Source organism: Calcarisporiella thermophila (assembly GCF_041956535.1).
Source record: "Calcarisporiella thermophila strain CBS 279.70 unplaced genomic scaffold VTP21scaffold_15, whole genome shotgun sequence".
In the NCBI taxonomy this organism is placed as follows: Eukaryota; Fungi; Calcarisporiellomycota; class Calcarisporiellomycetes; order Calcarisporiellales; family Calcarisporiellaceae; genus Calcarisporiella; species Calcarisporiella thermophila.
The window spans coordinates 665,936-684,454 of NW_027192205.1; the positions used below are offsets into that span (position 1 = coordinate 665,936).

The 18,519-nt window shown below is 40.2% G+C and overlaps 9 protein-coding genes across 9 annotated transcripts; 6 read left to right on the plus strand and 3 right to left on the minus strand.

Moving 5' to 3' along the window:
* Positions 1–101: 101 nt before the first annotated feature.
* On the plus strand, positions 102–1,085 carry VTP21DRAFT_2874 (uncharacterized protein; the record flags this gene model as incomplete). Its single annotated transcript, XM_069393114.1, has 2 exons — positions 102–278; positions 348–1,085. 2 exons carry the CDS (start codon positions 102–104, stop codon positions 1,083–1,085), a joined length of 915 nt encoding a protein of 304 aa, XP_069250122.1.
* Positions 1,086–3,830: 2,745 nt separating this feature from the next.
* On the plus strand, positions 3,831–5,193 carry VTP21DRAFT_2875 (uncharacterized protein; the record flags this gene model as incomplete). Its single annotated transcript, XM_069393115.1, has 2 exons — positions 3,831–3,891; positions 3,956–5,193. 2 exons carry the CDS (start codon positions 3,831–3,833, stop codon positions 5,191–5,193), a joined length of 1,299 nt encoding a protein of 432 aa, XP_069250123.1.
* A 661-nt stretch (positions 5,194–5,854) lies between these two features.
* Positions 5,855–6,351, minus strand: VTP21DRAFT_2876 (uncharacterized protein; the record flags this gene model as incomplete). The annotated part of the gene is made up of 2 exons (XM_069393116.1): positions 5,855–6,071; positions 6,179–6,351. 2 exons carry the CDS (start codon positions 6,349–6,351, stop codon positions 5,855–5,857), a joined length of 390 nt encoding a protein of 129 aa, XP_069250124.1.
* A 167-nt stretch (positions 6,352–6,518) lies between these two features.
* VTP21DRAFT_2877 (uncharacterized protein) lies at positions 6,519–6,897 on the plus strand (the record flags this gene model as incomplete). Its single annotated transcript, XM_069393117.1, has 3 exons — positions 6,519–6,578; positions 6,666–6,710; positions 6,781–6,897. 3 exons carry the CDS (start codon positions 6,519–6,521, stop codon positions 6,895–6,897), a joined length of 222 nt encoding a protein of 73 aa, XP_069250125.1.
* A 420-nt stretch (positions 6,898–7,317) lies between these two features.
* VTP21DRAFT_2878 (uncharacterized protein) lies at positions 7,318–8,421 on the plus strand (the record flags this gene model as incomplete). The annotated part of the gene is made up of 2 exons (XM_069393118.1): positions 7,318–8,048; positions 8,130–8,421. The coding sequence occupies 2 exons, from the start codon at positions 7,318–7,320 to the stop codon at positions 8,419–8,421; spliced, it is 1,023 nt and encodes a 340-aa protein (XP_069250126.1).
* Positions 8,422–8,875: 454 nt separating this feature from the next.
* On the minus strand, positions 8,876–12,750 carry VTP21DRAFT_2879 (uncharacterized protein; the record flags this gene model as incomplete). The annotated part of the gene is made up of 12 exons (XM_069393119.1): positions 8,876–9,528; positions 9,613–9,709; positions 9,802–9,882; positions 9,968–10,030; positions 10,418–11,299; positions 11,372–11,467; positions 11,541–11,839; positions 11,906–12,056; positions 12,123–12,300; positions 12,368–12,450; positions 12,529–12,574; positions 12,668–12,750. 12 exons carry the CDS (start codon positions 12,748–12,750, stop codon positions 8,876–8,878), a joined length of 2,712 nt encoding a protein of 903 aa, XP_069250127.1.
* A 693-nt stretch (positions 12,751–13,443) lies between these two features.
* On the minus strand, positions 13,444–14,598 carry VTP21DRAFT_2880 (uncharacterized protein; the record flags this gene model as incomplete). Its single annotated transcript, XM_069393121.1, has 6 exons — positions 13,444–13,586; positions 13,709–13,806; positions 13,871–14,173; positions 14,287–14,363; positions 14,429–14,467; positions 14,524–14,598. 6 exons carry the CDS (start codon positions 14,596–14,598, stop codon positions 13,444–13,446), a joined length of 735 nt encoding a protein of 244 aa, XP_069250128.1.
* Positions 14,599–15,584: 986 nt separating this feature from the next.
* VTP21DRAFT_2881 (uncharacterized protein) lies at positions 15,585–16,260 on the plus strand (the record flags this gene model as incomplete). The annotated part of the gene is made up of 4 exons (XM_069393122.1): positions 15,585–15,687; positions 15,751–15,894; positions 15,974–16,105; positions 16,172–16,260. The coding sequence occupies 4 exons, from the start codon at positions 15,585–15,587 to the stop codon at positions 16,258–16,260; spliced, it is 468 nt and encodes a 155-aa protein (XP_069250129.1).
* Positions 16,261–16,621: 361 nt separating this feature from the next.
* Positions 16,622–17,345, plus strand: VTP21DRAFT_2882 (uncharacterized protein; the record flags this gene model as incomplete). Its single annotated transcript, XM_069393123.1, has 2 exons — positions 16,622–16,802; positions 17,026–17,345. The coding sequence occupies 2 exons, from the start codon at positions 16,622–16,624 to the stop codon at positions 17,343–17,345; spliced, it is 501 nt and encodes a 166-aa protein (XP_069250130.1).
* Between the last annotated feature and the right edge of the window lie 1,174 nt (positions 17,346–18,519).

Below are 18,519 nucleotides of genomic sequence, written 5' to 3' on the forward strand. Positions count from 1 at the left end.
CTCCGGCACCCGACTATGTGGACGGCAAATTAGATCTCACCCAGAAATTCAACATTGAAGAAACGCTCTCTCTCCCCATAAACAACAACTCATATCTCACAATGGGTGGATGTCCTTTAAAATCGAAGGGCGAAAGTGAAGGACTGGTCAAACTAGGTGACTTCTTTAAACTCAACCGAAGGACTAATACATACAAACCGATGGTAGAACCAGAAGTACATGAATACGTGGCGAAAAATTCCGACCAATATTCCAGCCGATTTAGAGACAGCTACATAGTTCTTCAGTGGCACTAGAGGAAACGAGAGATCCAACTGAATCCACAACTGGCTGATGCCCTGTTACAGAGTATACCACAGATTGAAGGACCATGTACGTTCCCGCTGGGTAAATGTGTGCTAGCTGGCACAAAGATCAAGAACTTCCGTACAAAAATCGGGAGGCTCTACAAGACAAGCAAAGGAGAGAATATCACTCCGGAATGGAAAGAGACCTCAAGCGATTCCATCAATTGGGAGGTAGCTTGGATGTACTGGAAAAAGCGGCCGAGCGAACCCAAGCATAGGACACTAAGATGGAGACTCTTGAAACACAGATTGGTGACAAACATCATCACTAGTAAGTGGACAGGAGAATCTAATATTTGCAAGCGATGCAGAACCAACGCAGTGGAAACCATTAGCCATGCCTACCTGGAATGCCCGGCCATAAATCAGTTATGGCAAACGGTAGACAACTTCGTGTGCCGCATTCTGGGAGTGAGAGCCCACGAGTCAACCAAGGAAGACAGACTATTTGGAACAGACTACAAAACCATGGGCTACCAACGGGAAGTAGTGTCAACGGTCCATGATGCAGCAATTTGGATCATCTATCGATCAAGATTATCGATAATAATGGATAACGCCCAACCAAGTGAAATAGCGCTCGCTGAACAACTAGGTCACGAAATGCAAAAAATCGTGAGATCCAAATGGTGGTCAGCGTCCATAAAGGATAAGAAAGAAGATTTCCAAGAGCTTTGGTGTAAGGGAAGTTGGATACAAGTCCAAGGAGACGAAATATCCTTCAACCAAAACACTTAGCTCCAATACGACCTTGCCGAATACCCTACCACCCGCATTCTAGTTTTCCTTTTTTTTTCTTTCTATATTAGTCCGTATTCTTTTCCTCTCTTGTATAATACCGTCCTTGAAAAATAGGATGGTATTCATACGATCAACCACTACTTACATGTATTTCTCTTGACAATTTTTTTTTTGAGAGTATTTCTCCTGACAAGGTATTATACTAACTTAAAAGGATACTTTTCAATAAAGATCCATAAATCCCAAAAAAAGGCACCCGACTACGACGCAAGTGCAGCCACAAACAAGTATTAAGATTATATTAATTAGAATTCCCGTTATTAGTTTATTTCATTGGTCATGCTTCACCCTATATAAAGGGATACTCTGAGAATATTGTAACAGTAGAATAATCATCCCCGGAGTACTATGAATATATTCCTCTTCCTTGGTTTTCTGTAATAAATCCTCTATTCCCTTACCCCTGTCCCAATTATCCTAGATTATCTCTACCGAATTTATGTCATTAGTGTTTTGTGGAATTAGGGATTCGTGGTGAGAACAGTAAGCTCGCGTTCGAGTCCGAGGACGGAAAAGAAAAAAAAACTAATACTTTATTCTCCTTCCCTTTTTTTTTTGTGTGTTGGGAAAGATTCCTTATATATGAATGAAAAAAATAAGATAAAAACAATAAAGAATATTCATGTGGCCGCAATTTAAGCACTTAGTTGCATTCGTTAAAAGAAAAATGGCTCGAAAAGATAGAAAATCTGACTAGAAATATTGACCAAGGTGATCGCAATAAGAGGAGTCCTCGAATGGCAAGGATCCTCGGCTCGATGGCCAACTCCTCATTGGTTAAAACTACCACACTTCACAACATTAGTATGTTTCATTTATTTATTTTTTAAATATTAAAAATAACAAACCGTTACTTCCGCATACAACGAATTTTTAGAGCGGCTCTAGAACTGGACTGCCGCAGTAGCCCCTACTACTAGCCCTTCTCTTTCTTAATATCTCCCTTTCCATATCACCTATCAAGTCGTTCCCTAATACCCACAGTTAGTTGAGTTTTATTTCTCATCTACCCATTTGAGGAGAAAATTTGTCATGATCAACTTACCCCGAATTGCAATATCGCGTTAATTTCTAGCTTTTATCTCATTTTATTACTTTTAATAATGTAACGATTGTATTGTATCAAAAGCGAGTCTTATTAAACAATAAAGACTCACTTTTGATCAAAAAAAAATACAACGAATTTTTTTAACCAAAGAGGGGGTCGACTAGGCAAGCACGAGGAAGGCGAGAAATCGTACTACTTCAAAATAAGTGGTGCATTTCATATATTGAATCGGTGAACTTCATTTAGGAAGGTTCCAGACATCAGATTGAAATCAAAATTATATGGGCCCTTTGATTTATTTCCTCTTACTCTTTTTTTTTTGTATTTCTTAAGGCTTTTGTTTTGTTCTTACGTAGTAAAAGTCTATAAATTTTAATGTCAATTCGCTTGGCATAATTTTTATAGATCAATTTCAAAAGCAAGTGGATTGGAAATGAGTAACGTATATTTTTTTACCAAATAATTATCTTCGAATTTGTTTTTCGATGTTGATTCAGATTTATTCGCTATATTATGTCGTATCGATTACACTTTTTTTCAAAATCAGAGCAGAATTGATAGAGTCTAAATACTGACAAAGCTTATAATATAACAGGCGTTACGGGATTAATCTCAGATGGCATGATATCTATGTCAACGTTTACACCGAACTCTTCGCATTAAGTTTGTGAATATTATATTGATTTTTTATTTTGACACCGCTTTTCAGTAATCGATGTTAATTTTAATTTTTTCGCCAGTCTATTGTAATTTTTTTAATTCTTTAATGAACTGTTAATTTTATCTAAAAAAAAACTAAAGGCGATTGAAGGGTTAATGTTTTACCTATTGGCCAATACAAGTGCCTCTTATATCATAAGTTGACTTCTGTTGAGTTTCGTGATGTTGAATAGGCACTTTTCTCCGGTACTCAGTCACGGCATGAAAAAAATATTCAATTCCACCTTTGGTAGAATATAATCACTTGGCGGTAAACTTGGCATGCAAGGTTATGCCTTGCGAAATGGACTTGTAACAAGTGGTTCCAATAAAAAAGCTCCCGGTAAGGATCCCCGAGCGGAACCGGGCTATTAACTCTCAAAAGCTCTTAATCAAATAAGCTATTAAATTATCAACACGAGGCATTCTTTAAAATCGATACGAATGCATCCAATCAATCTTTTTACAACTAAAAACTCAGCTTATCGTGGGTTTCACTATAATAGCTGAAATACTGAGACGCAGCGCTATGAAAAATGGCCGGAAAATTAAAGGGCAAAGCTCGAGTAATGGGATATGACTAACTATCCAGGACGATATGTTGTAGGCCGATCAACCGCATTTCCTCAGACCACTCAAATCGGGTTGAGCAATTGTTTCTCCCTCAATCAGAGCCTGCATTTTCTAACTTAATTACCCGTTGGATGAAAAAAGTGAGACATGAGCCAGGAGATAAGCGGGACCTTATTTTTTTTTTTCTAAAAATAACTAAGGAGAATTAAATTGGGATATTTTTCCTTAGGTTTATAATCCTTGAACCGTCGACATTTCCACGATTGCCTCTAATATTTTCTGGACTCATCTATTCCGCTGTTTCTTCGTCCACATCTGTATATAACGTTGCATATACTCTCTTCTATATATCTGTATCTGTGATGAGCAGACGTTGGCATTTCAATCGGCCATATATCTTTTGTTACTATGTGTCTGGTCATGGTAATGCATTAGTAGCACTCTCGACTCTTAAAATATCGCACTCACTCTCTGATGCTTTGAATAGGATATGGACATGCAACTCGAGTAAACCAAATAATTACCGAGCTTCTCTCCCTACCACAACCGCACACTATCTATATCATCTCGGATGCCTCTGAGTTCATTTTTAGAGAGGTGGTAGGGATGGGTGCAATATATCGCCGCGCCCCAATTGATGCCGGGGTTATTCAACCGCTCCCATATGTGATTGATCGAAAGGCTACCATGTGCGGCGTAAGAGAATTCATGGCGAGAAGGGAAGATTGCGTACGCACAGAAGCAGAATGGTTAAACAACGTAGGGTGTGATATGGTGCTGGCGGATGCCCCCTTTCTTCCATGTGTAGCTGCCAGAAACGCTGGTATACCATGTGCTTTGATTACAAATTTCACTTTCGATGAAATATATTTAAAATTGCGTGAGAACGACGAGCTAGATAAGGAGATTGAGGCAGCCGTGCATCGCATCACAGAGGATTATCGGCACTCTCAGCTGTTGGTCCGCTTACCTGGCCATATCAACATTCCGGCTTTTGAGGGGGTGAAGCCCGTAAGCCCCAGCGAGTTTTTTGCTCGTGGAACAGGGCTGAACAAGAGATGGGTCGTAGATGTTCCTCTCGTTGTACGCAAAGCTCACCGGACTCGTGACGAGGTTTTACGCTCTCTCGGTATACCGCAAAGCATTGCAGCAACCCATAAGGTCCTGTTATTGTCGTTTGGTGGGCAGAAAGAGGGAAAAGAGGGCTGGGGTGATTGCTTGCCTCCTGGCTGGATTTGCATTGTATGCGGAGCAGGTACCTCTACTCTTCCTGATCGCTTCTACCGTGCTCCAAGAGACGCATATGTTCCAGATCTGAATGAAGCTGCCGATGTTGTTCTAGGCAAGCTTGGCTACGGTGGGTGCTCAGAGGCAGTGGCTCATGCGCGCCCATTTATATACGTACCTCGTCCACAGTTTAAAGAGGAAGAAGGTCTATTACATCTGATGCGTTCTGAGGGAGGATGTGTTGAGATGCCGCAGGAGGATTTTGAGGCTGGAAAATGGAGCCAGTACATCAGAACAGCCGCAACATTACCTGGCCGAGCGCGCAACGCCGAATTGAGGGACAATGGAGGAGAGATTGTGGCACGCGTGTTGCTCGACTTTTTGCAAGAGACAAAGAAGGATGTGGGCGTATCTTCCCCTGCTTCATCTGTTGCATCCTCTTCCATTACAAACAGATTAGTGGTGCTGAGGAAGGGTGTGGTACTCTCTGCGCACTAGACATTTATCACAATTCAACTTTTTTGCATTCCTCTTATCCTTCCCCCCTTCGTACACTCTTTTTCATCCCTCTTTATTGTACAAAATTTCATTGTTTTCCAATTGCATGATTTCTTGGACAAACACCACTTTGCCAAATTTTTGTATCGTGTTATTTCCTATAAATACTCAATAGAAAAATGCTCTTAGCTTGAATCTTTCAAATGCACTAAAACCTTCAACAATAGCCATTCATTTAAAAGTTATATCCTTCTGCTGGACTTCATTAAATTCTTTAGGATAAAACTGAAAGACATATTTTTTTTGGATATAAAATTAATTTTTCTAGCAAAACCTATGCTATCATTTGCTTCTTCTCAAAAAAGCACATGGCTATTGGCGTGCACTAGAGGTAACTGAAAATAGTATATCCGGGTGTTAAACGAGAAGTTGTTATTCTGGGGCACTTACTATGGAGATTTTTATGATGAGTGTGCCATACACCTCGAAACATTATCAATGATTCCCAGATACAGAGAGGAGTTCATTCAGTTGAGTGTACACTTAACCTAGTTTTTGATATACAATATCTTTTATATATAATCAACCCTCATCTCGCATCAGGCTTTAATAACAAAATAAAAAAGGATAGAAGAACATGCAAAAAAAATCTATTAGTCTACTATTTCTCGCCTTCTGATGGGAACAGTATGAAACTTGAAGGGGCCGGCTTATGATGGTAGACACTCTTTCCAACTTCCCACCCTGGTACATCTTTCATTATTTCTTTCTCACGCTGCAATGAAGCCTGTTGGCGCCGATAAGTATCGCGATCTGTTTCTGCCTGAAGCAGAGGAACTAAATAAATACGAGACCAGGTATTTTCGCGCTTGAGCTCCCTAGAAAAGAATGGGGTCATTTTAGCATCAAATCGCATCCATTATGATTAAGTGCATTGTGGATGTCACTTGACGACATCCCAGGTTGTGAAGTCAAATAAACTAACCTCTTCTCACTCATCCCCCTAGCATACTGCCAGAATCCAAATGTACACACCGCAGTCACACCCACAACCAGAGCAAGTCCTGAAGGGCCACGTTGCGGGAGATTTCGACGATAATGGACTTGTGGATACCCGCCGGCCGGGGGCATATCCTGCGTAAAACCGGGAGTGGACATCTTTTTTAGTTTTTGATAAATGCGATGGATGGAAGCTACTTCGAAGTGAAGGGTTGTTGAAGGAAAAAATCGTTGACGTCATATAATGACGTATTTTAATTGAATAAACGACAAATTTGAAGGCGCGTACGCGTTAGCATCTCTTGTAAAACTCATAGTTAAGTGTAATGGAAAACCCATATGAAGAACAGCAAAACGCAATCCTAACGCGTATAGTTGCTAATGTTGTAAGTGTATAATTTCATAGAATTTCATTGAGTTATTTTGGTATAATAACTAATATACTCTTTATATAATGGTGATTTTTATTAAAGGAAAAGTTGAATGATGTTCTTGATGAACTAAATGAACAACTCGAGGTATGTCTTAACATATTGCCATTTAATCTATCGTAATGCCGATAACTCGACAACATATTTTTACTTGTAGGAGATGAATGGCCGTAATCAGGACATTGCAGTTGTGACGCAAATGTGGGCTAGTTACAGTAAATCCGCACTACTTATGCTGGAGAGTACAGGCAAACTTGCATCCCCACTCGGATAGAATGACACGTGTAGCAGTTTAGCTTTGGATATTTTGTATTTTATTGTTCTGTATTGAAAATACGATTTATGGTAGATTGGGATTTAGTAATTCGAAATCCGGGCCCCGCCGGAAAATTTCATAGTCATTGAATTGACTTTGGCAAGAGGATTTGTCCCATTGACTCGAGGCGATCAACACTGCCGTAATTATATTTAGAATAAAAAAATTAGTTATCGCAAACAAAGTCAGGCCACACATATAAGATTGAATTTATTTTTCGATTAATCCACTATTCATCTCCTGTACTATTTAATTATATCGCCACATTATTTTCGTTTTTTCCCATCTAATCTTCTCATCCAAATCTACATACATCTCTGTTTTGCTTCCCTATCCCCCTCCGCTAAACATTGCCAAAAACCCTTAATATAAACATAGATGCAGCTCCAGAGAGTCACTTCTTCACAAGTTCGCAAGCACAATAATGCCAAGTCTTGCTGGATAATAATTCGAGGACGAGTTTATGATGTAACCTCTTTCATTCAAGATCATCCGGGTGGTGAAGACCTCATCCTCGATCGTGCTGGAGAGGATGTGACCTTGGTCATGGCCGATCCACTTGAACATGAGCATTCTGAATCTGCCTACGAAATGTTGGAGGAATATCTGATTGGTGAGCTCGTCAATGAAGACACTCCACCCGCTACACCTCCGCCTAGTGAAATTGGAACGGCAATTGCGACTACAAAACACAATACCGGGTCTAAAGCAAAGTTTTTAGACCTTACGCAACCGCTATTCCCACAAATGTGCCGTGCTAGGTTCACTAAAGATTTCTACATGGAGCAGGTTCACCTCCCAAAGCATATTAATGGCCCTGCACGAATCTTCCAAAGTGATGCAATGGAGTTGCTTACAAAAACACCATGGTATGTCATTCCTACCATCTGGGTGCCCGTCTCGGGATTCTACTACTTTCTTTCACTTGGTTACTTGTCGGTGCCCACAGCAACATGCGTGTGGTTTACCGGGCTATTTCTTTGGACGTTGATTGAATATGTGCTGCACCGATTCTTATTCCACATTGACGACATTTTACCCGACAACCAGCTTGCTTTCATCCTGCATTTCTTCATGCATGGTATTCACCACTATATTCCTATGGATCGGTAAATATTGAATGTCAGCCTATTTGGCGACTGTTTTCCATCCTAATGTTGAGCTTATTTCGATCTTTCGCCTCTTATTAGGCTAAGACTTGTCATGCCTCCTGCTCTCTTCATCATCCTCTCCACGCCCCTTATTCGACTCGCATACTTCCTCTTTCCTCGTGGCATTTCTGACGGAATTGTGTCGGGGGCTATTTTTGGATATGTGTGCTATGACTTGACGCACTATTATTTGCACCATGGGCGACCTCTATTCGAGCACCTACGCCAAATGAAAACTTACCACCTCGATCACCATTACAAGAATGCTGAGGCTGGCTTTGGGGTGACTGTGAAGTTTTGGGATTATGTGTTTGGGACTCAACTGGCCTAAAGGACTTGTTGTCTAGTCTCGACCATTTATACTTGAAAACTACATACTATTCAACTACTTGTTTTGAGTTATTTTAAAGATAAATTTATTCTTCCCCGCATCTTTCTATATTATCTTTTTTATCTTTTTTACCTTATGTATACTACATTATGTTATACAACCAAAAAGTACTACCTCTCTATAATGCTCTTTTTTCATGTTACTCCATTCATACTATGCTAGCCTAGGATTCTATTTTCTCCCACTTTAGGTTTTCTTGCTTTCTATGCTGAAGTTCTTAATAGTAATAATAATCAACTTAAAAAATATAAATATAACGAGTTTATTATACACAAACTAGAATATCAAAAAAACAATTCCAAAACATAAAGACAAGATAAACGGCGATTAGCGGGTTTTAGTTTCAACACTACTTTATCTTTAGCTCACTTCCTGCTCTCATTTAGGAGCTCAACTATTTCTCTTCTGCAATCCCAAACGTATGGTCGAGCTCCTCCTCTGGAGAGAGACGGGGAGCCATGAAGCCACCACGTTCCTCCGCCGAATATCTGCCAGCCAGTGGATACGGTTGACCGTGTGTATGGGATGAAAGAAGATGGGGCGGAAGTGACCATCTTGGCGATGGTTCTCCTGAACCGCCTGCCATATCTCCGTGGAGTTGGGTGGGTGTAGAAGAGTGCTGGCTCGCATTTGAGTCGCGGCGAGTAGGGATTCTATGCAGCAGCCCAAATCCGATTCCACATCCCAGCGCGCTCTCGCCTCCACCCCATTCTCGATTAGGTACGACTACCACTTCTCTGCTGCGCCCGGTTTCAGAGTTATACACGTACAGCTGTAAAGCACGACCAATGCTTTCCTCTATTAGCGAATAGAGATCTTCTTCATGGCGAAGAACGACTTGGGGGGTACCGATGATGTAGTCGGTATGGGGTGAGAGTCCAGCCATGGCTGCCGGGGAGTCTGGATGCACTTCAAGCACATGCCAAACAGTTGCAAGCGTGGGGGTGAAAGCACAAAAACGGATAGAGCAGCCGATGAGAGACGGATCGTTTTCAGAGGAATCTACTGGTATATGATGCCAGGAATAAGAGGGTATCAAAGTAGTTTCTACGTATTGGGATATAAACGAGGGAGGAAATTTGTTAGGATGAAATACCAGATAATTGAGAACTAATTGATAAATAAAATTACCTCGTACTTTCTGCTCTTTTGTAGAGAACAACACGAGCGACACAGGTCGGTCTATATTTTCCTTTAAGGTGTTGGTAAGCACTTCGCTCCGTTGATCCTTATATGAATAAGTAGAAGAATAATTGAAAAAGTTTAGAATTCTGTCAGGATGATTAAGATATTGAACCACATGTAAAAGATGAGGCTCACAAGCATCAGCCCATTTATTCCGATGATAAAGTCAAAAAATGGCTCAATTCCGGCTTTCTCGGCTGGTGAATTCTCCTTCACCTAACAATAAAAATGCATAAATTCATCAGAAAATATAATCAAGAATTAAAATTCCATCGGGTAGAGAAATATATAAAATAATTACCCGCATCACATGATAACCATGCCTTGGACCCTCCGCACTTTGAGATGCACCCATAATCTCCTGCTTATTATTGGAATCGGTTCTTAATTAATCGTCGCTAGCTAAATTCAATATTTTATTTCTCTTCGCGAAATAGTGTCCCAAATTCATTCTCGAATAAAAGCCACTCATCTGCACGAATATATTTGGCCACCAAGTTTAATTCTAGTTTATTCTTTAATATAACATAATTGAAAAAATAAAAAAATACGAAATATATATTCACAAATAAACACAAACACCTTAATAAGCACAAAAGCATTAGTTTATACTCTCACTAAAACTTATAGGCATCCATACTGCGTTCAGAACATTCAAAATTCTCTCAACCCTCTCTTTTAATTTATTGTTATTACATTCTAACTCCATCTTCCTGAAATCAATCCTAGCCTCTATGTCTTCCAAGCCTACAATCGCCATATATTCTTGGGAAAATTCCACTCGATCAAAATGATTTCCACAGAGTTTAATGAAACAATGCATGCGTGCTCCAGCTGATTTCTCAGTTTCAAATACACCCTCGCTCTTTGTGCTGAACCGAGATTTGGCTAATTTTGGAGGCGTCGAGAACTGTTCTAAAAACCAAGTGTCAAGCTGTCCCTGGTGTTCGTTCAACGATAATACAAGTGCCACTATCGAATCCCCAACCACATCTCCTAATGCCCCGCTGGCCCAAGATATTTCGACTTCCCCCATGCTAGATTTTCTTAAATTGACTTGATCCATGATACGAATAATTTTCCCGTCAGAGTCTGTGGGTTCTGAATAAACATCATCTACTACCGTCCCTGCTCCGAAGGTAGCGCGCATCATTTCTACCAATACACTCCAATCGCATGGGATTTTGAGAGTTAGCCGATGAGCAATCTGTGTACTTGGAATATTAAACTGCTGCAATTCCTCGTGGGATGTGAGATAGAGGTCCCCACGGGATACGAGGATCCCATTCACCAGTTGATTCTCCTGCAAACTTCCCTCATACCAATTGTTTGTCGTCTTTACCATCTTCCTCTCATATTGCCCAGTATAGAATCTTACACACTCTCCATTTCCAGGTGCTCCTATCTGAACATTCTTCCCTAAGGTTTCCTTAAGTCTATTTTTGAAACGCTCTATTCTATTCGCTTCTCCATGGACAAGCACCACACAGCGTGCTTGAGTGTGTTGAATTAGAGAAAGATTTTGAGGGAAATCGACATGCTCCAAGAAGGAAACAGTATATACAGAACACCGGAGTGGGATTTGGTGGTGACCTTTTAGAGATTGAAAACTCGAGGGTGTGTCAAGGATATCCTGTAAGAAAAAACAACATATAATCCCAGTGTGAGAACTATGGTATATTAATGATTAAAAAAGACAGCTCACCCGCGCCAATGTGCCTTTTACACAAAACCCAGTAATGATGACCCCATTATTTGGATCGGAAGCCCATGCTTCAAAGATCTCGCGAGATATGCCATTCTATATAAATATCAATGAATATAATAATAACCGTTATACTCCAGCAATGATCCACCACTGGGCATTGGGTTACCTGCAGCATTGCCGGACTCGCAATTACGACGCAAGGTTCATTTGAAATTTCCTCCAACTTCCTCACCTCGAGAACGTTGGGAAGAGAGAGAAACTCCTTGCCTCGTGTCAGTTTCTTGGGGTCGACATAAGCTTCATAAAGTGTCTTCACGTAGCGCCCCATTGGACATGCATAGTAAATACGGGTATTAGTAAATTTGGGATGTGTGGCAACAAGATAAAGGAGATCTTGCGCCTGCCCAAGAGAGGTCGCAGGAATTAGACAATTCCCACCACGTTGAATAAGATTCTCTACCAACTCTAAGAAAATTTGTTGCCATGTATTTAGCATTATTTATTCTGTTGCTTAACCGAGGATATATTTACCAATAAATCGATACTCTGTTTCAACACGCGGATCGTGTGTCCGCACTCCAAAAGTTGATTCAGTAATTATTACATCAATGCGTTCGTTTGGAAATTCTGCAGCCGCAAGAAATCGCCCCTCCTCACAGGAAAAATCTCCAGTGTAAAGAACCTAACCCCATACCGAGACTTACATGTTAACAGCTGAATAGCAATCAGGTATATCAAAGTGCATTACCTTTACACCCTCAATCTCAACCAGAAACATCGCGGCGCCCAGCGCATGACCAGCATCCATAGCTTGGATACGAACACTCCCTATTTCATAATGCTCTCTGTATCTAATCGTCTCGATGCGATCGAAGCTGGAACTGACCTCTTGCATAGTAAAAAGTGTTGCTTCATTAGATACTGCACTATTATTTAGAAATTTCGTTAAGTCAGACTACCAGAAATGTATTAAAAATAAAGGAGAGTACATACGAGATGCGCAAGTAATCGGCGAGGATAGTTTTGTAGAGCGATTTAGTTGGAGGAGTCATGAATACTCTCCCTTTGAAATCCGACTAGAAACGTTAAAGAGAGAGGAGAGAGGTTAAAACAAGCTGTAGGCGGCCGTATAGAATATAATCAATGTATATTACCTTCTCGGTCAGGAATGGCAATGACCCAATATGATCCAGATGAAAACTACAAAGATAAGATTCATATTAAGATAGTACCTTAAATCAAATTCATAAAGATAATATTTTACTGGCTTATAAGGATAAGATCAACATTTACTAAATTGACATTGTCGTAGTAAGGTAAAGCATCCACACCACTCTGGGCAGGGTGTAAACCAGCATCAAGCTTGAGATGATCATGGGCAAGATTAAAGAAAAAAAAAAGAGAATTAGATTTGGCTGAGATAATTCACGTTTTGCAGCAAGGCATTAGAGAAGTGAAAGATAGAATTCAAATGGGAAAACACCACTTTATTTATTATATATAGACTACAGCCTTTCATAAAGAGGATATTTTGAAAATGATTCATCAAATACTTTACCATGATCGTTTTTCCTGCGTATTCCACAAGAATACATGAGCGACCTACTTCTCTTCCGGCACCTAATGGAGTTATCTTTAGTTCTTGGGGATTTTCGATTGTACACTTCATTATTGATGAAATACAAGGAAGAACAATTGTGTAATTGAATGCTGAATAATAAATAGCCTTGAGCAAAGGTGTGTTTCACTTATAAATCCAATGAGAAATACGCTGCCGAAACCATAAGCTATCAGACGTCTGAAAACATACAATTTGGCGAGATATTCACTTTGTGATCCATATTTAATCATCATCAGACAGCTTTGTAGAGTTGAGTAGTCTGCATCCCATCAGAAGGCTTTGAAAAATTCACCGTAATAAACTATGGTTAAGATCCTACTCTGTACAGTTTATTAACATGAGAGTATTTTGGACTCGAGGCAGAATGAAAATATGACAATAAAAAAGGGAACATTGAGGAAAATATAACCAAAAATAATGAAAATATATAAAAGAAATTCTACCCAGGTCAACTCTTGTCAGAAATTTCGAAAACTTCATCACCGCCATCTGCATCCTCATAAGAATGGCCACTTCTAATTCGATATTGGTTGCGGCATGTCAAGTTTAGAACTCCCTGATCTTCAAAACACCGCTCAAGCGCAGTGCATTCTATAGAAATAATCAACTTAGTTAAAACGGGCCGGAAATACACTTACAAAAACGAAGTTAAAGTTTAAAAACATCCAAGTACATGTTATGCAACTATAAGGCTATAAGTTATAAGCACCTACCATATACTCCTGGATATTGGGCAGCAGGATACACAGTAAACTCATCAGAAATGGCTTCAGCAAGCACAGGAGAATTCTCCATGTCCACAATTCCACTCCTTAAAATCATACTGGCACCATGACTATTGTGTTCTACTGCCACAATATTTTGAAGTTGCTTACCTCAGATCGAAAAATCTGAATTTGAGACGAAAAGTACCCTCGGTTCGTACGCAGAGGTCCTGAAATATGAAAAAAATCCCAGGCTTATTGTCGAGATCGCGGAGACATAAGCCTGCCGTGACGTTAGAGCCCAAGAGATTGCGCGACAATGTGTACGGTTTTGTTTTGGAGGACTCGCGTTCGTCCGTGGCCATATCGTTCACCGCAGCATTATTGGGTAGATTCACTACTAAATTCCGATGCATCTTCATGTTCGTTGACCATAAGTCGCACGTGGAAACGTAAAAAGCCATATTAACTTGACTATTTTATTAATAATGAAGTTATAACTAAATCTTGCTGCGTCAAGAATTGGGAAGAAGAGAACAAGCATGGGGTGTGAACTGAAGATGGTTTAGACTTAAATGGCTACTAACCTGATGTCGACAGATTTTCCGTCAGAATCATAGACAACAAGTCGCAATATTGGAGGTGGAGTTATTGGACAGCTACCCTAAAGTTGGAGAAAGAGAGGAGTAAGTGAATGTAACGCAAAAATAAATAAATAAATTAGCATACGGAGAACGAAAATAGAAACGAATCTACACGAGCAGAAAACTCAAATAAAAATGCATGTGAAGACGATGACAGAATGGAAATTCAGCTGCACTTACGTTGCTGTCAAAACCGCACATTAGACCACACGAAGGTTGCTGGGCAACTAACAGCTCGTAGTCATAGCCAGCCATTGAATTCAAATTAGAGAATTGTCAAATACAGTTGAAAATAAGTGGGGTTAACTGATTGCTAGGGATCTTGCCATAGTAAAGCAACACCGACATTACTTTGAGCAGAAAGGCCCTGACGTCGTTTTATAAATTTAGTTATTTTATTAAATCAATTTTCCATGACATTCGGGAGCACAAGATTTGCCATTATTGGAGATCTTCTCAATGGACGAGGATAGAACATTGTCTATATTCCAAGCCAAATTTCGCTAACAATTCATGTGCACAACATTCTACATTGTTCTAGATAATCTGAAACACAAAACTACATGAAAGGAATACAATTTCTATCAATTTCCATCCGCCATTACGCCGGTGTGCGGAAGTGAGAAATGAAGCTAAACCGTCTATTAGTGCTTACCATTCTAATAAAAGGATAGCGCCATTAAGAGATATTCATCCTTCTTTATTTCTCTTTACTCATATGGCGAACGTGATAAGCTTAATATGCTTGAGCGAACACGGGCCGTGGCGATGTTGTCATTCTGTACTTTCTTTTGTAAAAATATAAGCACAATAACACCCTGCTCAACCAGTCTCTTTAAGATCTAGCGCCAGTTCATACTTCCAATGAGCTCTTGACGTCATCTAGCCTGGATCTCTGCATCCTTTTGAAGAGCCTAGTCCAATTTCAGGATTTTAGCAGCCAGTATTGAATTCAAAACAGCCCAAAAAGCAGATCGATTATGAAGCAGTTCAACTTTTTGCAATGAAAGAGAAGCAAACCCAATTTATTGAGTCCGAGATCCTAATGATTGGGGAAGGCCCTGTACTCGTTTCAAAGCAGGGAGAAAGCAAAGCATTATTCCAATATTTATTTGGGTTTAAGATGGGCAAAATGGAATTATACAATGAACTCGAGCTTAGGTTAGCTTAGGTTAAAAGCTGAATTCTTCATAAACGAGATATCGTGAGAACGCTTTTTGACACGATTCATCTATCGAAAAATGCTCCGCACCTTATCTTCTCGCATCGTGAGTTCCTGGGCTCCGCAATACTCTAGGGTCGTTCGCGCCGCACCTCATGCAACATTCTTCCGTGGCTATGCCGGTTGGCTCTTTAATTGATTGAACTTCAAACCTGCCGCTATAATTTTCCTTTTTTCGCATGCAGTAAAGAAATACACCAAAGACCATGAGTGGATCACTATTGAGGATAATGTTGGCACCATTGGAATAACTGATTACGCCCAAAAGGCGTTGGGCGATGTAGTATTTGTAGAAGTCCCGGAAGTTGGAACTTCTTTCGAAAGAGAAAGTAGATAACCTTGTATATTGGGGTTGTTGTCGACCAAAGAATTTTACTCAAGTTTTGTGAATGATTGTTATATCCACAGGCCAAATCGGAGCCATCGAATCTGTCAAGGCCGCAAGTGATATCTTTGCCCCGGTGAGTGGCGAAGTTATCGAAGTTAATGAGGCATTGGCGACGGAGCCCAACCTTGTGAACAGGAGCCCAGAGCAAGACGGTGAGGATGCTATGCATAATTTTTTCATTTATTTTCGTTCATTATTGAATATATCCCAATGAATAGGTTGGCTCGCAAAGGTTAAAATGACAAACTCTGAGGAAATCGACGAGTTGCTTGATGAGAATGAATATCGTCAACTGTGCGAGGAGTAAAGCACTTTTCTCTAGGGTCGTTATGATTATAGAGAAATATATGGAGCTTCTTTTGTATTTATACCTATTCATTGGTATTTTTAACCTTCAACAATGGCAACAACAACTAGGTATATTTGTTTCTCCTAGGTTATATTAGACTATTTTGACTTTATGACAAGCGTTCACTTTGGTCATTCGTATCCCCAGTTGGGTCTTCTTAGTTACCCCAAGCAATTTGCAAATTTGGATAGAGGATTCCAATTAGAAGTCTTCGAGCTTTAAAGAACTCCTGCTGCGCCGCAAAATCAACAAATAGAAATAACGTGTCAACACTGGAAAATTTTTTTGTTTATGATTCTCCTAGCTTCTTCTATTATTAATGGGTGCACCAACATCCTCCTCGCTTGCCTCTAAGTCGCTACCGCCTCACAGTTCACTTGGTGACATCACACCAAATAATATCGGGCAGCTGCGTAAGCTGAATACGGTACTCTTCCCTGTTAAATATGATGAAAAATTCTACAAGGAGGTGTTAGAGGTTGGAGATTTTGCAAAGCTTGGTAAGTGATGCAATTCGAGATGATTGTGATGAGAGGGGGGGGGGGTTAAAAAGTGAAAGGGGAGGGGAGATGGTGATGAAATTGTTTGAAAATATAGCTCTAGAATTACCTTGAGCATTATTGCATTGATATGAAATCAAACATTCTGAATATGAAGTTTGACCTTTAGAATGAATATTTTTCGATGACACACTTGTTAATGGTACTTGCTATTTTTTGTTAGCCTACTACTATGACGTGTGTGTGGGCGCCATCTGTTGCCGAAAAGAATTAACCCACTCTCCCCCACGACTCTACATAATGACCATTGGTGTTCTTGCACCCTACCGTAATCTCGGCATCGGCTCTGCTCTCCTTTCTTACGTCATCGAGCGTGCGCGGGCCGCCCATTACTCCGAGATCTATCTTCATCTCCAGGTATCCAACGAGGAAGCGCTTTCACTTTATACTCGGCACGGATTTGAAGTCCGGGAGTTGGTGAAGAACTATTATAAGCGGATCGAGCCTGCCGATGCTCATCTGCTAGCATTAAAGCTTGAATAATAAGTTCACTGCTACACTGTTATTCTTCATGTATAAATTCTCCTTGCATGTATATAATATCTCTTTATATTATTAACTCTTAGAGAAGAGAGTGTGTGAGACAATAGAAATATATGCTTTCTGCACGGGTTTAGAGAGGAAAAACAAACATTGGATGTCCATACTCGAGCCATGGATCTGTAGCTATATTGCTTTGGAGTGAAATTGCACTTTTGTGGAAGGGACGAGGTGCGCAGAAGGAAAATAATTCCGATTATCCGGATAATTTGGGCAAAATATTGAACCGAACTTTAAACGAGAGGGGATAAGATTCCCAGGCTACTTATGCACAAATGTATACCTGATTTCAACAGAGGCAATTAAAAGAAAACATAATCTCCCTGCACAGATATCTCTTTTGATCCAAGGATAAGGGAAGTTGGGCGATAAAGCATGCAATGTAAGTTAGATCGAGATTCGGCCACTGTAATACCGGAGGATCAACTTCAAAACCTCCTGTGGGGACGGCACTGAGTCAATGCAATCTTAGCACTTCACACGCTAATGGAAGACTTCCTCTGGGTAATTCGCACTTTACATTGTTCTCAGGAGATTTCAATAATATTTGACCGATACGTTTAGCAAAATAGAGTGTGTTTTTGATATTTCACGTGACCTCTTCTGGGGTAAACCTTACCACTCTCTTTTATGAAGCCATGGTTATCGAACTTGACTCAAAGAAACTACCCTATAAATATATAAGAGTCATGGAGTTAGTCATTTGTTAGTTTGAATTGAGCTGATCTGATTGACTTGGATGACCATTACCGGAAATTGGCCGAATTTCAGCTAATATCAGCTGGAGAGATGGGGGTGGAACAAGTGAGAGATTCAATTGGATGGGTAAATGAAAGAAAACAGGCATGCAAATATCTGTAGATATCAATTTTGCCTGACCATCAAGCAGGATGGAAAAAAAGGGGACAGATTTTCTAGGTCATATCTCTGCATCCGTGCGATTTACGAGGAACAGGCGACTTAGGAGATCGTCGGGATTATTGGAGAAAATGAAAACCACACGTGAGAGGAACAGGGCGCGAATGCAGGATGAAGCCGAAGATCCCTGCCTCTAATGCAGAAACCACAAGCTCATCATCTATCCGATTGCTGGCAGAAATCATTATGGCATAGCCAA